The sequence below is a fragment of the Trichomonas vaginalis genome, chromosome I (genome assembly GCF_026262505.1).
Source record: "Trichomonas vaginalis G3 chromosome I, whole genome shotgun sequence".
NCBI lineage: Eukaryota > Parabasalia > Trichomonadida > Trichomonadidae > Trichomonas > Trichomonas vaginalis.
Genome location: NC_067203.1, coordinates 18,027,398 through 18,043,714, shown reverse-complemented (window position 1 = coordinate 18,043,714; position 16,317 = coordinate 18,027,398). Strand labels below are relative to the sequence as shown.

General features: G+C 31.8%; 1 protein-coding gene across 1 annotated transcript, besides 2 other annotated features; it reads right to left on the bottom strand.

Annotated features, from left to right (window-relative positions):
- Window positions 1-5,996: 5,996 nt before the first annotated feature.
- On the bottom strand, window positions 5,997-7,752 carry TVAGG3_1005420 (protein ubiquitination; the record flags this gene model as incomplete). The annotated part of the gene is made up of 1 exon (XM_001310083.1): window positions 6,182-7,663. The coding sequence occupies one exon, from the start codon at window positions 7,661-7,663 to the stop codon at window positions 6,182-6,184; it is 1,482 nt and encodes a 493-aa protein (XP_001310084.1).
- Window positions 7,753-8,147: 395 nt separating this feature from the next.
- Window positions 8,148-8,274: a mobile genetic element.
- A 7,914-nt stretch (window positions 8,275-16,188) lies between these two features.
- Window positions 16,189-16,317: part of a mobile genetic element that runs on past the window's edge.

The window sequence follows — 16,317 nt, the reverse complement described above, 5'->3', positions numbered from 1 at the left end:
ATTGATAAAATTTTTTTAAAAAAAATTGTGTATTTTAGTGGGTATTATTCTGGATAATGCCAATTTTTACAAGATTTAATATTAACCATATCAATAGCCGACTCAATGTAAAAATTTAGATATTATTTTTTCATTAATCAAACTTTGATAAATTTTAGTATAATGAACGATTTTGTTTCGTGTATGATACAGAAATGAAAAGCTTAATTAATATTATTTCTCTTTGGCCAGTTCATAACCAGTCCAAAGGGTTAATTAGATACCAGTCCAAAGAGCTTCAAATCAAATTATCAAATTTTGAAGTACCAGTCCAAAGGGTTAATTAGATCCTACACAGATGTGCGATAGTGAAACATATGTGTTCTTGATTTGAGAAATCCTACTGATAGAGGTATGAATCGCACAGCTTTGTGTGAGTGTGTCTGACACTTGTATAGAGTGGAATATGCGCCGACATATATTATATAATAACATGTAGTTGATAATTATGAAAAAATAGAATTTGATGCGAATGATATTGAAAGTTGTTTTGTAATTTGATATTTTTCTTATATGTGTTAATTAGTAAATGGCTTGTTTGTTGTGATAGTACTGTGAAAAATGAAAGGTATTTTAAATTAAAAAATTGAGATTTTGAGATATCTCTAGAATTAAGAATTTATTATGTATTTGACTTTTATATAACTATGTGTAAAGGATCTCGATGTCTATATGCTTTAAATAAAATTAAATAAAATGAGATAAAAAATTAAAATGGACAAGAAGATATATGGAAATGTAATTTGTATTGTGTTGGTTGTTGGCAAAATGATTTTAATACAGATTTAAGGATTTGGAATGGATTTGAAATTAAATGATTTTAATTCAAGGAGTAATAAGATTTTGAACTGGTTTTTATTTTGTGAATGTAAACTCCTTCCATAGGATATGTATTAGAAATATCAATGTCAAACTTTTTGAAAGAATTGTTTTTTTGTTGAGTGATTTTCTCATATTTAATAATATATTTAAGTTGGCGTATCTTACGCTCTTCCAAAAATATGTATTAGAAAGATAAATTTTAAACTTTTTGAAAGAATTGTTTTTTTGTTGAACGATTTTCTCATATTTAATAATATATTTAAGTTGGCGTATCTTACGCCCTTCCAAAAATATGTATTAGAAAGATAAATTTTAAACTTTTTGAAAGAATTGTTTTTTTGTTGAGTGATTTTCTCATATTTAATAATATATTTAAGTTGGCGTATCTTACGCCCTTCCAAAAATATGTATTAGAAAGATAAATTTTAAACTTTTTGAAAGAATTGTTTTTTTGTTGAGCGATTTTCTCATATTTAATAATATATTTAAGTTGGCGTATCTTACGCCCTTCCAAAAATATGTATTAGAAAGATAAATTTTTAAACTTTTTGAAAGAATTGTTTTTTTGTTGAACGATTTTCTCATATTTAATAATATATTTAAGTTGGCGTATCTTACGCCCTTCCAAAAATATGTATTAGAAAGATAAATTTTAAACTTTTTGAAAGAATTGTTTTTTTGTTGAGTGATTTTCTCATATTTAATAATATATTTAAGTTGGCGTATCTTACGCCCTTCCAAAAATATGTATTAGAAAGATAAATTTTAAACTTTTTGAAAGAATTGTTTTTTTTGTTGAGCGATTTTCTCATATTTAATAATATTTTAAGTTGGCGTATCTTACGCCCTTCCAAAAATATGTATTAGAAAGATGACTTATAATTTCATAAATTATTTTGTCCCGACGGTTTGAGCGGTTATCAGAATGGTTGCTTACACAATGCGTCAGCAAAATGTCGGTTGGGGTGCCCTTCTTGGCCTCCTGAGTACTCACCAAGATACCCCCAGCTCCCGCAAAACACCTCCCTTAGGTGCGCATTACCTGACGGCATTATTTTGCAATTATTTCAAATTTTTTAGATGTCTTTTGTTAAAGTTTGTTAACTAAAGACTTGAAAACAGCCTACCGCTTCAAGCTGCTCTCTTCCCGGTTCCTCTGCCGCAATCTTCTGTTTGATTGTGCGCAAAGCTCTCCTCCTTGTGAACTTTGCCTGACAGATACACCCGGGAGACAGCATTCGGACATCTTACCGCTTCAAGCTGCTCTCTTCCCGGTTCCTCTGCCGCAATCTTATGTCTGATTGTGCGCAAAGCTCTCCTCCTTGTGAACCATGGCTGATAGAAAGAACTGAAAGACAGGATAGGAGGAACATGCCGGTTCAAGTTAACTTGCAATATGCTTCTGATTAGTGATTTTAGATGAAAGATTAGCGAAATTGCATTTAATTTGGATAGAAGGATTCAATTTTATGAATCAGGCTCGTAGAAAATATGCAGGAATAGCACAATCTTTTGCAATCAGAATGTGGTTGCAAAACTTTGACCGACAAGAGTGTATTATGCACTCTTGTCGGTCTGCATGTCTCATTCCGGGAGACATTGTCACTGCATGTCTCCCAGAATGAGACAATCTTCCGCATTCATAACTTGAATGCGGAAGTTTGACCGACAAGAGTGCACAATACACTCTTGTCGATCTAAATGTTACATCAAAGACACTTTCATACAATCTTTTCGAAGTTAAAAAAAAAAATTAATTATTTCTTTCTTTTGTTTATTAAATCGCCTTACTCACGTACTAATCTCTTTTAGAGACTCTATCGAGCTATTCCCACATATAAACCTGTGACAATAATACATATTTACTCTCTTCATATTCTGATCTCATGACACATTATCGCAAAAACTATAATTATACAACACATCTCATAAAGTCTCATTTTAGCCCTATCTAAGCGTTCAAAACCTATTTTCCACACGTAATCTGATTCTTCTGGCTCCGCTGATTCGATTTCTGCTGTCAGATCGTGAAAATATGCATCACATAAAGAGATAAATAAACACAACTCAAAATTATTGCTTTTTTTTCAAATTGTCTATTCATCCATCTTTACATATTTATTATCTCCTCCGTTCCCCCTCACAAATTCTTTTAATTTTCTGAATAATACGTATAATAAAATGAATATCTCAAAAACTAAAACACAAAATTAATGTTGGAAAATGACTAGATATAATCTGAACTTTTGAATTCATACATTTTTGGAAAAAATTGAATTTTCAAAAAAAGAGCTTATTTAGGTATGAACCTGAAGAGAAATTTTAAGGAAAATATTAAGTTGTGCAATTTGCATTTATCTCTTTATGTGATGCATATTTTCACGATCTGACAGCAGAAATCGAATCAGCGGAGCCAGAAGAATCAGATTACGTGTGGAAAATAGGTTTTGAACGCTTAGATAGGGCTAAAATGAGACTTTATGAGATGTGTTGTATAATTATAGTTTTTGCGATAATGTGTCATGAGATCAGAATATGAAGAGAGTAAATATGTATTATTGTCACAGGTTTATATGTGGGATAGCTCGATAGAGTCTCTAAAAGAGATTAGTACGTGAGTAAGGCGATTTAATAAACAAAAGAAAGAAATAATTAAATTTTTTTTTTAACTTCGAAAAGATTGTATGAAAGTGTCTTTGATTGTAAGATACATTTAGATCGACAAGAGTGTATTGTGCACTCTTGTCGGTCAAACTTCCGCATTCAAGTTATGAATGCGGAAGATTGTCTCATTCTGGGAGACATGCAGTGACAATGTCTCCCGGAATGAGACATGCAGACCGACAAGAGTGCAAATACACTCTTGTCGGTCAAAGTTTTGCAATTCACATTCTGAATTGCGGAAGATTGTCTCATTCTGGGAGACATGCAGTGACAATGTCTCCCGGAATGAGACATGCAGACCGACAAGAGTGCACAATACACTCTTGTCGGTCAAACTTCCTAATACAAAATTTGATTCCCTTATTATCTTCTTAACAAAACTTAAGATTTCAATAATACATCATGAAAACATTCATTTACTACATTCACACTGTTATTCCTTTCTATAAATTAACTCATTTAATAGAATCTTGTTTTTATATCTTATTATTTTCTCATAATACTTCTAATTCCTCTATTTCCTCTTCCACATAAAATTTAATTTTGTAATGCTATCATATACACTTAATGTTTTCAAATTTTCAGATTTAAATTTAATCTTTATTTTCATCATCATTTATAATCTTGTTCCTATATAAAGTTATAATAAATTATCGTCAGATTCTAATATTTATGATTCTTACTACTCAATTCAATATAATTATGTTAGTCACTCATATTCAGGAGAATAATTTAAAAATCTATAGCTCATATTTTGATAGTTATATATTTAGATGATATATATTGCAATTCCGGTTTCAACACGATCAAATGCCAAACCAAGACAAAATATATATGAATTTTCAAAATATCGATTTACATTAGAATCTATATCTAATTTTATCAATACACAAGTAGGGAATGTTCAATACATCTTTGAGCAACGTGAATAGCACAATTTTATAGGATTATTTGTTGATTATATAAAATATAAGCCAAATCGAATCTGCTGTATAGTACTTTAGTTTATCATTGAATGTTAAATGTGTTCAGATAAATATTTGAGTCAGATATCGCATTTTCTAATTTCAAAATTTATCTCATGAAGTTAGAATTTATTTGATCATACAACATCATGTTAGTCAAACTAGAGTTCAATGGCGATTCTAAAATGGAACAAATGCTTGTTTTATCAAAATGTTAAAATATTAATCTAAAAAACTTAATATCTAACCAAACCATTCTAGAATTATTATATACAGGTATAGGCAATCTAAATGCACACGGAATTCGGAAAATTAAAAAGAATATTTATGAGATTATTAAATCTTATGTAATTCAATGAAAAGTAGATAATATGAATATCTATAGGCTATATATCAACATATGAGTTTTTGGTTTGACCAATACTATACTAATGTGATCAAATTAATCTGATTTCTTAGATTTTCATTTGAAGCATTTGCAGTAGTAGGGGTACCTTTATATATTAACATATTAAAAAATTGCGCTCCGATTCGCAGTTTCTTCATGATTTTGAGATTGCATTAGATTTCGCGATGCAGAAATAAATCACTTTAGATTCCCGTCAAACTCTAAGTATAAGCATGTCTCTATATGTAGAAACTGTCTGCGCTATTTATTTCCAGGCTCAAAAAACCACGGTGTCTGTGTGAGGAAAATACCCATTTTAGGACCCTGGGTAGGGGGTCATGAAAATTTTCCAAGAGTTGGAAATATAGGGTATGCTTGATTGACAACAATCAAAATTATTGGATATTTATATCACATATGAGCTTCAATGACGCTTGTAAAGGGTGCGAACATAAGTAAAATGCGAAAGCAAGACTAAATTTTTTTTAAAAAAATTGTGTATTTTAGTGGGTATTATTCTGGATAATGCCAATTTTTACAAGATTTAATATTAACCATATCAATAGCCGACTCAATGTAAAAATTTAGATATTATTTTTTCATTAATCAAACTTTGATAAATTTTAGTATAATGAACGATTTTGTTTCGTGTATGATACAGAAATGAAAAGCTTAATTAATATCATTTTGCATTTTTTAAAGGATGTTAGAGTACATCTACATTAAAAAATCAGATTTGAACTGCGATACTGCATCAAATTGATGCATATCTGATAAGGATCTCAAAAGAGTAAAGTTAATTTTTTGTGTTCGTAATCAAGTTCAGGATTTCTTCTTGAGATTCACTTGATCTTAAATGACATATCTTCTCATAAGTTGAAATAAAATCGTCATACTGCTTTAAGAAATGACAACTCATGAAAATGGAAAGTCAAAAAGATCTTTGAAATTTATTGGCAAACAAACCGAAAGTCAAATCCTCATCACATTTTTCATATATCATTCAATTTGTTATTATCATATTAAAAAGTAAAAAGAATTTCAAAAGTGGTAAATTGAACAAATTTTTAAATCATCTAATTTATATATGAAGGATATAGGAGCATTGGCTGATTAAAACTCCATTATTTTCTACCAGTGATGATGTATGATAGAAAATACCTCAATATAATAATTTTGAAAATTTTTTTGATTCAATTCTTACAAAAAAGTTAAAAACAAATCCATACCATTGATGTGAAATATTATACAATCATATTTATTGCTTTGTAAATCAAAATAACAAAAATAAAAAATTAAAAAATTATTTCTTTGTGTCTTGAGCATTAGTTGCAGCTTTGCATGATTCAGCACCTGCTTTAGTTAAAGCAGTTTTGATCTCATCCTTAGCCGCCCAGTCCAAAGCAGAGTATCCCATCTTATCTGGAACAGTCAGCTTGATTCCTTTGACAAGAAGCAGAGCATTGACTATTTCTGATGCACCCATTCTGGAAGCTTCATGCAAAGGTGTATATCCTTTCTTGTTCTGGTAATTTACATCAATTTTTTCAATACTAAGGAGAAGTTGGGCCAAAGTAAGGTCATTCTTCTTGCAGGCAACATGAAGAGCAGTATCGCCATCTTTATCAATGGAATTAACATCGACATCGTCGTTAAGAAGATTTCGGATTTTTTCTCTGTCACCGGAATTGGCTGCTTCCACAATTTCCTTGTTGGGGACCTTAGGACGCATTGCTTTCGGTTTGTGTTTCTTCTTTTTGAGGTCGAGTTTGATATCTTTTTCTGGTTCCTTGGAATCTTCGTATCCGTCGCCAGTTATCTTGGCCATGAATGCACGGGCATCTCTTTCTCCTACATCTGCTATGATTTTGATCTCTTCCAAACACATTTTATGGATATTTGGTGTATCAACGTTGTTATAAAGGACTTTCATAGCAGAGAATTTGCCTCTTGCATCTCCAAATGATGCCAAGGCACATCCGTGTTCGTAATCGAAGATATCGCGAAGATATGGAACAATAATGTCGAAATCAAGGCTGTCAACAAGGTCTCTGACGCCATTAATAAGCATATCGTATACTGCTGCAGCCGTTGGTCTGTAATCTGGGTTAGTTTGCCACATTTGCTTAATAAGATCGACAACAACCGGAGGAACACCTTCGAAAATGTGTGGTCTTACTCCCTTTGAGAAGGCCATGATCTGCGTAAGTGGATTATCACTATCATTATAAGCACATCTTTCTGCGAAAATTAAATACAAAATTAAACCAAAGGAATAGATATCAGCTTTGGGTGTAATGGAGAATTGTTTGGTAAGCAACTCTGGTGCCATATAAATTATGGTTCCAATGTTTTGATTTGGCCTCATATGAGTTTGTAATTTGGATGTGAGTCCGTAATCAGATAATTTAGGACGGAAATCGTCACTAAGAAGTATGTTACTTGGTTTTAAGTTAAGATTATAAACGTGGTTACGATGCAAGTAGTTAATTGCAGATGAAATTCCGATTGCAGTTACCCATTTCAATGTTGGATTGAGAGTTCTAATAGTATGCAAGTTAACACATCCGCGGGGCTGATATGATGAAATTATGATTGGTATTCTTTTTTCATTTGGAACACACCATCCTTCGATTGGATTGATTGCTGGATGCATGTTTTGAGATACGTCACTTAAATACTCGTAAAATTCGTTAATGGCGGCACCATCATTGTTACAACTCGCGTTAGAAAGTAATTCGTTATATTTAAAAACAACTTTTCTGTGTGTATTTTTATTTTCCATCACTTTACAAATGCTGATGCCGTTTTCTGGTAGATTTTCAACAAAAGTATAATCCTCCTGTGAGCAGAGAAGGGATTTTGATTTCGAAGATAACTCCGACATTTTCTAAAAAAGTGACAACATCTGATGTAATGAAACAGTTATGCTTTCATAAAAAAAAAACTTGGTAAATATTTATAAAATAGATTGTTTTTCACATAAAGAATTTACATTTTTATTCTTGGTATGTTAAAATACGAATTCAGACAAGAAAGTGAGATTCGTTAAGTGTTTTTCTCGTTGAATATCAAGTTTTAGTTATTCATAAAGCACCTCTATATTATCCCCTATCTACCGATATGATTATTTTTCAAAAAGCTAGCATTTTAGTTAATTTTTGAAAGAATTAGAAAGTTTGAGCGGTAGGACATGAACCTTTATACTGTACTGAACACTTTTAGCTTTCATCAATTTTTGAATAATTTATGTCATGTTAGTGAAGCCTTAAGTGTGCACTTACGCCCCTATGACAGGGCCTTCAATTCAGATATTTAAGGTTAATTTTCAATGGTGCTTCACGCCACTTATTAAAAATTTGAATTAAAGTCAGATGGGCGTAAGTGCAGCCTTAATGATCAATATTTTGTTCATTAATATTTACACTATGTGAAATAAGAGATTTTATATTACTTTTTGCAATATCAAGAGCGGTTTTCCCAATTTTATCTTTTTCATTGATATTGATACCATGTGAAATAAGAAGTTCGGCCGTTTCTTTACTATTAGATTCTGCTGCATAATGAAGAGCGTTTTGTCCATTTCCATCTTTTTCATTGATATTGATACCATGTGAAATAAGAAGTTCGGCCGTTTCTTTACTATTAGATTCTGCTGCATAATGAAGAGCGTTTTGTCCATTTCCATCTTTTTCATTGATATTGATACCATGTGAAATAAGAAGTTCGGCCGTTTCTTTACTATTAGATTCTGCTGCATAATGAAGAGCAGTTTTTCCTTTGTTATCTTTTTCATTAATATTTATACCTTGTGAAATAAGAAGTTCAGCCGTTTCTTTACTATTATTCCATGCTGCATAATGAAGAGCGTTTTGTCCATTTTTATCTTTTTCATTGATATTGATACCATGTGAAATAAGAAGTTCGGCCGTTTCTTTACTATTAGATTCTGCTGCATAATGAAGAGCAGTTTTTCCTTTGTTATCTTTTTCATTAATATTTATACCTTGTGAAATAAGAAGTTCGACTATTTCTTTATAATTATATTTTACTGCAATATGAAGAGCGGTTTCTCCATTTCCATCTTTTTCATTGATATTTATACCATGTGAAATAAGAAGTTCGGCCGTTTCTTTACTATTATTAGATACTACTTTATGAAGGGCGGTTTCTCCACTTTTATCTTTTTCATTGATATTTATACCATTTGATAGGAAATATTCACAAAGGGATGTAATATTGAACATAGCCGAATTAATAAAGCATTTGCCAATATCATTAGTTTGATCGAAATATACTAAAAATGATTCTAGATTACAATACCATCCACAATCATATAAATCGATCTCTATATTATATTCATTCATCAAGAATGTAACAAAATCAATGTTGTGTGAAATAATTGCATATTCCATGCATTCTTCTTCTGGTGTTTGATATTTCAAACATTCACTCATGATCTCTTGATTTCCACCTAAAAATGAAAATCTAAGACATGTTTCTGTTATTTCTGAGCTGAATTTCGTTCTTAAGAATTTGAAACAATCAACTGCTCCATGGTAACAACATAATTCAAGTAATGAATATCCTTCTTCACAATATGGATATAAACTACTTATAAGTGCTTGATCTCCATCAATTTCTTCTATCTCTGTGATTGATATGAATCTTTCTAAGTCATTATACATAATTGCTCTGTAAATCGTATTTTCTGTATGAATATCTAAATTTTCTGATTTAATTTTTTCAAAATCAACGGATTTGTCTAATTTAATTCCATATTCTTTATAAAACAGGAAGTATGAAATAGGTTCAGCTTCGTAGGCCTCTTCCACATGATAATCATCAGATATGAATTTGGCAAGAGATAAATATGACTTTGTATAGCGATTATTATACGAGATTATATTTAAAATATCATCCATAATCCTTGTTGGTGGATATTTCTTTGAATCAATCAAGTCTGTTTTGATCTTTTTGTATATTTCTTTTAATTCTTCTTCTTTGTCCGTTTTCAGCTGATACAATGCAATATATGAATCAATGTAGTATTTATAGATACTTCGCAATTCGCTGAATTTATTTGGATGAATGTCTTGTTCCGACATCAATAATTTTTTATAATAAGGCAATTGCATATTACCTTAAAAGTATCATTTAAATTCGTTAGAAGTAACAAATAGTATGTTAAACATGTGAAAAACAATGGCTTCATAGATTTCTGAATTAATTTATGAACATTAATTAAGTTCATAGATATGAAATGACACAATAACAATAGAAAAGTCGAGACCTATAGGATTTTCATATTTAAATTGCGTTCATTCTTGAAACAAGCAGTAATATCGGTAGAATTTGAATTGATTCATTTAAGATTGAGCTACATCGTTGATTATTTACAAATTTAACATTGATATGTAAGATTTGAATCACAAGACTGTAATGTAATCTCATTTGAAGTTTTTTGGATTTAGAGGTGAAATAAATTGACGTATTTAAGGAAGTCAATTTGGAAAATTGTTTTCACTTTAGGAGAATATAATTTTCCATTTGGAAAATTTAAAAAGTGAGACGCGCAGGATTCGAGCTTTTTTAAAAGTTGATTTAAATGAATTTTAGTGTGGAATATAAGGATAATATCATATTTAAAATAAGAATATACTAGTTTAGGTGGTATTAATTTTTTCGATAAATTTGAGAGTATGTACGTTTAGGGCATGAAAAGTGTCAATTCGCTCAGCGAAAGCTGAGCTAGCTTCGTTCTCGAAAGAATAAGGAAGGAGTGAAGGAGAATGATACAGAAGTTGACACATTCATATCATTTCAACAAATTTTGATCAAATTGAAATTCAATAAAATTCAATTCAATTCATATCCTTCAGTCAGTACATTGATATCCTTCTGCATCACAATGATAACTCGGGCATCAATAGTTCTACAACTAACTCAGAAAAAACAAGATTATTACTTCCTGCTTACAGCTTTTAAAAAGTTTCGATGATAAAAATCACTCTCCTCTCGTTTATCGACATATGGTGATAGTAGGTAAACATATTCTTATCGATATTAATAAAAATATTTGTACGAAAATCTTATCCAATTAGAGAGTTATTCATAAAGTATATGATAATTATAATTACTTTATCTTTGTTTTATCTTTGAATAAACAATTTAATTTAAATTGCATAATATTTTTTGGTTGAAAGACAGGAAACTTAGTTGAGTTTGTATTATTTTTATTGTTTAATTCATCGTATCAGTGAGTGATCCAGATATTTAAGATATTTAGAAAAAAATTATTAATTTGATTAACAAATTTTAATCAAAATAGCAAAAATCTATTTGATAGCTGTAAAAAACAATAATTATTTTCATCTAAACGTATAAAATTGTCAATTTTATGAAAATAAATTGAAAATCTCATGAAATGTAAAGGAGAGTAATATTTTTCAATTTTCTTTTTTTCTTTGTCTCAAATATTTTCTGTTGGAAATTTTCTTGTTATCAAAAAATAATTTTAATATTTGTTTATTTCATTACATACAATAAAATTTTAAAAACTCTATTTCTTCTCAAGAAAATTTTTTCCTTCATATGAAGAAACATTTTGTTCTCCATTTGATACTGAGTCTAAATCTCGATTTTTGAATTTTCTTCTTTCCAAATTTCTTTTTTCCAAATTAGAAGTTTAATTCAAATTTTCAATAGTTTATATATTTTCTCAAACCGTCTCAGATTTTCTCACTTTTTAGGGATTTTCTCTCAAAATATACAAAAATAGTAATATCAATACATGTGTCTAATATACTTTAAACCCATCGTGACAAAATTCAAAAACGAAGAGTTCTTCTCTCCAAATTTTTTTCAAAATCAAAAAAATGAGAAAAAAAAGTACTTTTGGAAAATTCATTTTTAGAATTTTAGGAATTTTCTCACTTTTCTTCCAAATTGACATCCTTAACGTATTGCACCAGTATGTTATAATAGGTCGATTTATAATAAAATAATTATTATAATAAATTTGATTTTCAGTGACGGCGCTACGCGCCTTTTAGCATTCTGGGCACTTACGTGCCCAGAATGCAAGCTTGAGAAATTTGAAACTTCGTTACAAATTTCTGCCTTGCTGTTAGATAAAAAGATTCTTTTTTCCCTTCAAAATTTTTGGCATCGAATTTTACAAAATTCGATTCCACTAATTTTGAAGATCAAAAGAATCAAATTTTTCGCGCTGACTTTTTCAAAAATTGAGGGAAAAAGTCACGCGAAAAATTGTAATTTTTTTTTGGGGAAATTGAATGTGAAACTTCTAGTTTTTTTTGTGAGATATGGATTTTTTAGAAGATATTAGAGATCTAAGTCTCAATTTATAAAAAAATTTAAAATTGAGAGGAATTTTAATGATATGATTTTATTAGATATTTGGATTTTTTAGAAGATTTTAGAGATGTCAGTCTCAATTTTTAAAAAAGCGGTTAATGTGTCGCGAGCTTGAAGTCTAAAATGGCAAATACTGAACTTTTTTAAATTTTGATTCGATAAATAAATTATACATTATATTAGCATTCTAAAACAATTATTAAAATCGAGTTTAGGAAAACTGAAATTTCATGAAAAGTGACAAAAAGTGCCAAATTGCCAGTATATGAGATTTTAATGTTACCAGAACACACATACCATACATTGTCTAATATTCATAATATTAATGAATTTTATTGAAATCAATAAATTTGAATCATGGAGTTGATAAATATTAATAATTTAATACTAATTTACATACAAATGTGAATCAAGATATATTAAAATTATCGAGTTTTAATTTTTGAGTTTTGAATCTCCCGAATTTCCCATACAAACATATATTAATTTTATAAAATATAGAAATAAAATCAGATTCTACAATGCTTTTTGAAATGTGTCCAGGTGTTTGTATATATATATACACGTTCATTTCTATCAGCGCGCGGAGCGCGCCGATAGAAATGAATGACAAGGCTGTCATGCACCAGTGTGTTATAACAGATCGATTTTTTTTAAAAAAAAAAGGTAGTGGGGCTTCCAGGCGCGTTGCGCCCTCTAGCCCTGAAGATGTTTAGTATAAATGAAGTTTATATTCGGAGGGCTTCCAGGCGCGTTGCGCCCTCTAGCCCTGAAGATGTTTAGTATAAATGAAGTTTATATTCGGAGGGCTTCCAGGCGCGTTGCGCCCTCTAGCCCTGAAGATATTTAGTATAAATGAAGTTTATATTCGGAGGGCTTCCAGGCGCGTTGCGCCCTCTAGCCCTGAAGATGTTTAGTATAAATGAAGTTTATATTCGGAGGGCTTCCAGGCGCGTTGCGCCCTCTAGCCCTGAAGATGTTTAGTATAAATGAAGTTTATATTCGGAGGGCTTCCAGGCGCGTTGCGCCCTCTAGCCCTGAAGATGTTTAGTATAAATGAAGTTTATATTCGGAGGGCTTCCAGGCGCGTTGCGCCCTCTAGCCCTGAAGATGTTTAGTATAAATGAAGTTTATATTCGGAGGGCTTCCAGGCGCGTTGCGCCCTCTAGCCCTGAAGATGTTTAGTATAAATGAAGTTTATATTCGGAGGGCTTCCAGGCGCGTTGCGCCCTCTAGCCCTGAAGATGTTTAGTATAAATGAAGTTTATATTCGGAGGGCTTCCAGGCGCGTTGCGCCCTCTAGCCCATAAAAAATTTCTGAGGACGAGCCAGCCGGTGACTTTTTTGTAGAGCACTCAACATAGTATAATTTTGTCCGGACAAGTAAGGGTCTATCGTCGCTACAGGAAAAGTTACAGGCGTTCCAAGGAAGTATACTTTGAGAAGCCTTTTCTCCATTTTAAAACAAGATATGACGGTTATTTTACAAAACTGACAACACTTTGACCGAGTAGTTTTTTGTGCTGAACAAAAAGTGTCATATAAACATCTGTCAAAAACCGCTTTTTAACTTCACTTAAAATGCCACGTAAGCTACGTAAGAATATACGTAAGAGGAAGGGAGCATTGAAACATCCAATAGTAAAACTGACACCACAACAACAGTTGCAACAACAAATGATGAATGACCCCACTATGTTGCAACAAATGTCAAGCAACCCTATGCTTTTAAACCGAGTTATTGGTGCACAGAGTGGAGGTTTAAGAGCGGCACTTTTAGCGAAAATGGCAGGCTATGGTGGAGCTGCAGACGGAACAGCTTATAACCCTCAAAGTCAAATGAATTTGAGTTCACTCAAAAATCAAATAACAGATGTCAAAAAGTCAAACATAGACATACAGAAACAAATAAGTGAAAACGAAAAGAAACTAGAATATGACAGACAGACAAAGAAACTAAATGAGTTAAACGTAGAGAAAAAGAAGAAAGAAGAACAACTGAAAGAACTAAGTACAGAGGAATATGCGAAAAAAGTGTCAGAAAAAGCAGCAGAAGTAGCAAAAATGGAACAAGATGTTATAAATTTGAAAAACCATACTACTCAATATAAAGTACTGAAAGATGAAGAAATAAAACAAAAAGCCATGAAGACATATATGGATAGCGATGAGTATAAAAAAGAAGTTGAAGCAAATGTAAAGGCAGAAAAACTTTTACAGTTGCAAAACCAAACCGTACAGTATGAAAACTTAGCACAAGAAAGTAAAAATAACGACGCGGCCATGCAAAAGGCAATGAAAAGCGCAGAATATATAAAAGCTAATAATGACTGGTTAGATGCCCAAGCCAACGCTAAAGCAGCCCAACTTATAGGGTCAATAAGGACAAAAATACAAGCGGATGAAGACAGTTCAAATGAAGCTTTAATGAATGCTGACTTTAAGAATGCCTTCGAAGCTCTTCATAGTAAGGTGAAACTAGTGAACGACTTCTCATCTGGAAAGAAACTGAAGTCTGAAGGTTTCGACAAAGAGTTAAAAGAAGTAGCACAAAATATGACGAAAATAACAGATGCAGCAACGAGACAGGCAGTTCAAAGTGCCTATGACGCCGTTAGAGCAACTGTTGTGGAAAGTCAAGAAAAAGAGTTACAACAGACCAAAACAGACCTAGTAAATGCTTTCTTAAAAACAAAAAGTCAGGTAGGACATTATGCTGCAGATGGAACATATGTGCCAGCTGGTGGAACTTATATACCACCAAACCCTCCAAGAGAAGCACCTGCACCAGGACTACCTAAAACATTTACATCGTCACATGGACACAGACACAGGCATGCACCAAAACAACAACCAACAGTTCAAAATCCAGCACCACAACAACAACCAAAACCAACAGTTCAAAATCCAGCACAGCAACCAACAGTTCAAAACCCTGCACAGCAACCAACAGTTCAAAATCCAGCACCACAACAACAACCAACACAGCAACCAACAGTTCAAAACCCTGCACAACAACCACCTCCACAACCAGCACAACAACCACAAACAGAGCAAGGACATAAAAGAAGTAGAGAAAAAGGAAACCAAGAATTCTTAAAAATGCTTAAGGAAGATTATGGTTACCCAGATACTCTTGACTTTAGTGACAGATATAAAGAAGCTATTAGAAAGTTCAAGGAAGGAAATACTGACCCGAACCTATTTAGCTTTATGGTTCAGCATCAAATGGGATATAATCTCAAACCTGGAAAATACAAGCTCGCTAAGGGATATGATTTAATAGCATATCATCCAAATGACATGAATGAATTTACTCCGAGATATTTGGTGTCAGAGCTAAATGATAATTCAACTCTCTTCATGAAACGCGTAAAAAATAGAGACGGAACGAAAGAAGAAAGGTTTATGAGTCCGGATGACTTAGATAGGGAACTTGTTAAAAACGGTCTCGGAATATATGAAATGCCAGCAGATGAGGTACAAGAAACTCAACAGGAAGAAGTTCAGATACAACCAGACATGGAAGAAATAGTTCAGCAACAACAGCTAGAAGAGCCTGAAGGAAACGAACAAGTCCCTCCTTTGGAAACTAACTTCACAGAACTAGATGAAGATTTGGAACAGCCGAAAAATCTTGACCCTCAACAAGTGTATGCGGAGAATATGGAATCTTTCCAAGAGTCTAAGAAAAATTCGGCTGACATAGTAGAAGAATATCGAAAAATGTTCGCCGACATACAAAAGACTCCAACATCAGATGAAAATATTCAGCATATAATGGAAGTACTGAAAGATAATGTACGCAAATACAATAATCCTTTTTACTTACGACCATATAACGTTCAATCTTTGGCTGAACTCGGTGAAAATAAAAGGTTAAATTTCACCAAAACATATAGAAATGAAACATTGTTTAAAGTTCATTCAGAACCTAACCAATATGGAAACAAACCTACTTTTGTTTCTGCAGACTATGGAACTACAATGAGATGGGGTCATAAAGCTAATCCGGATAGGTGGTTCATAAACTTACAACCACAATTCCAAGAAGTTGTA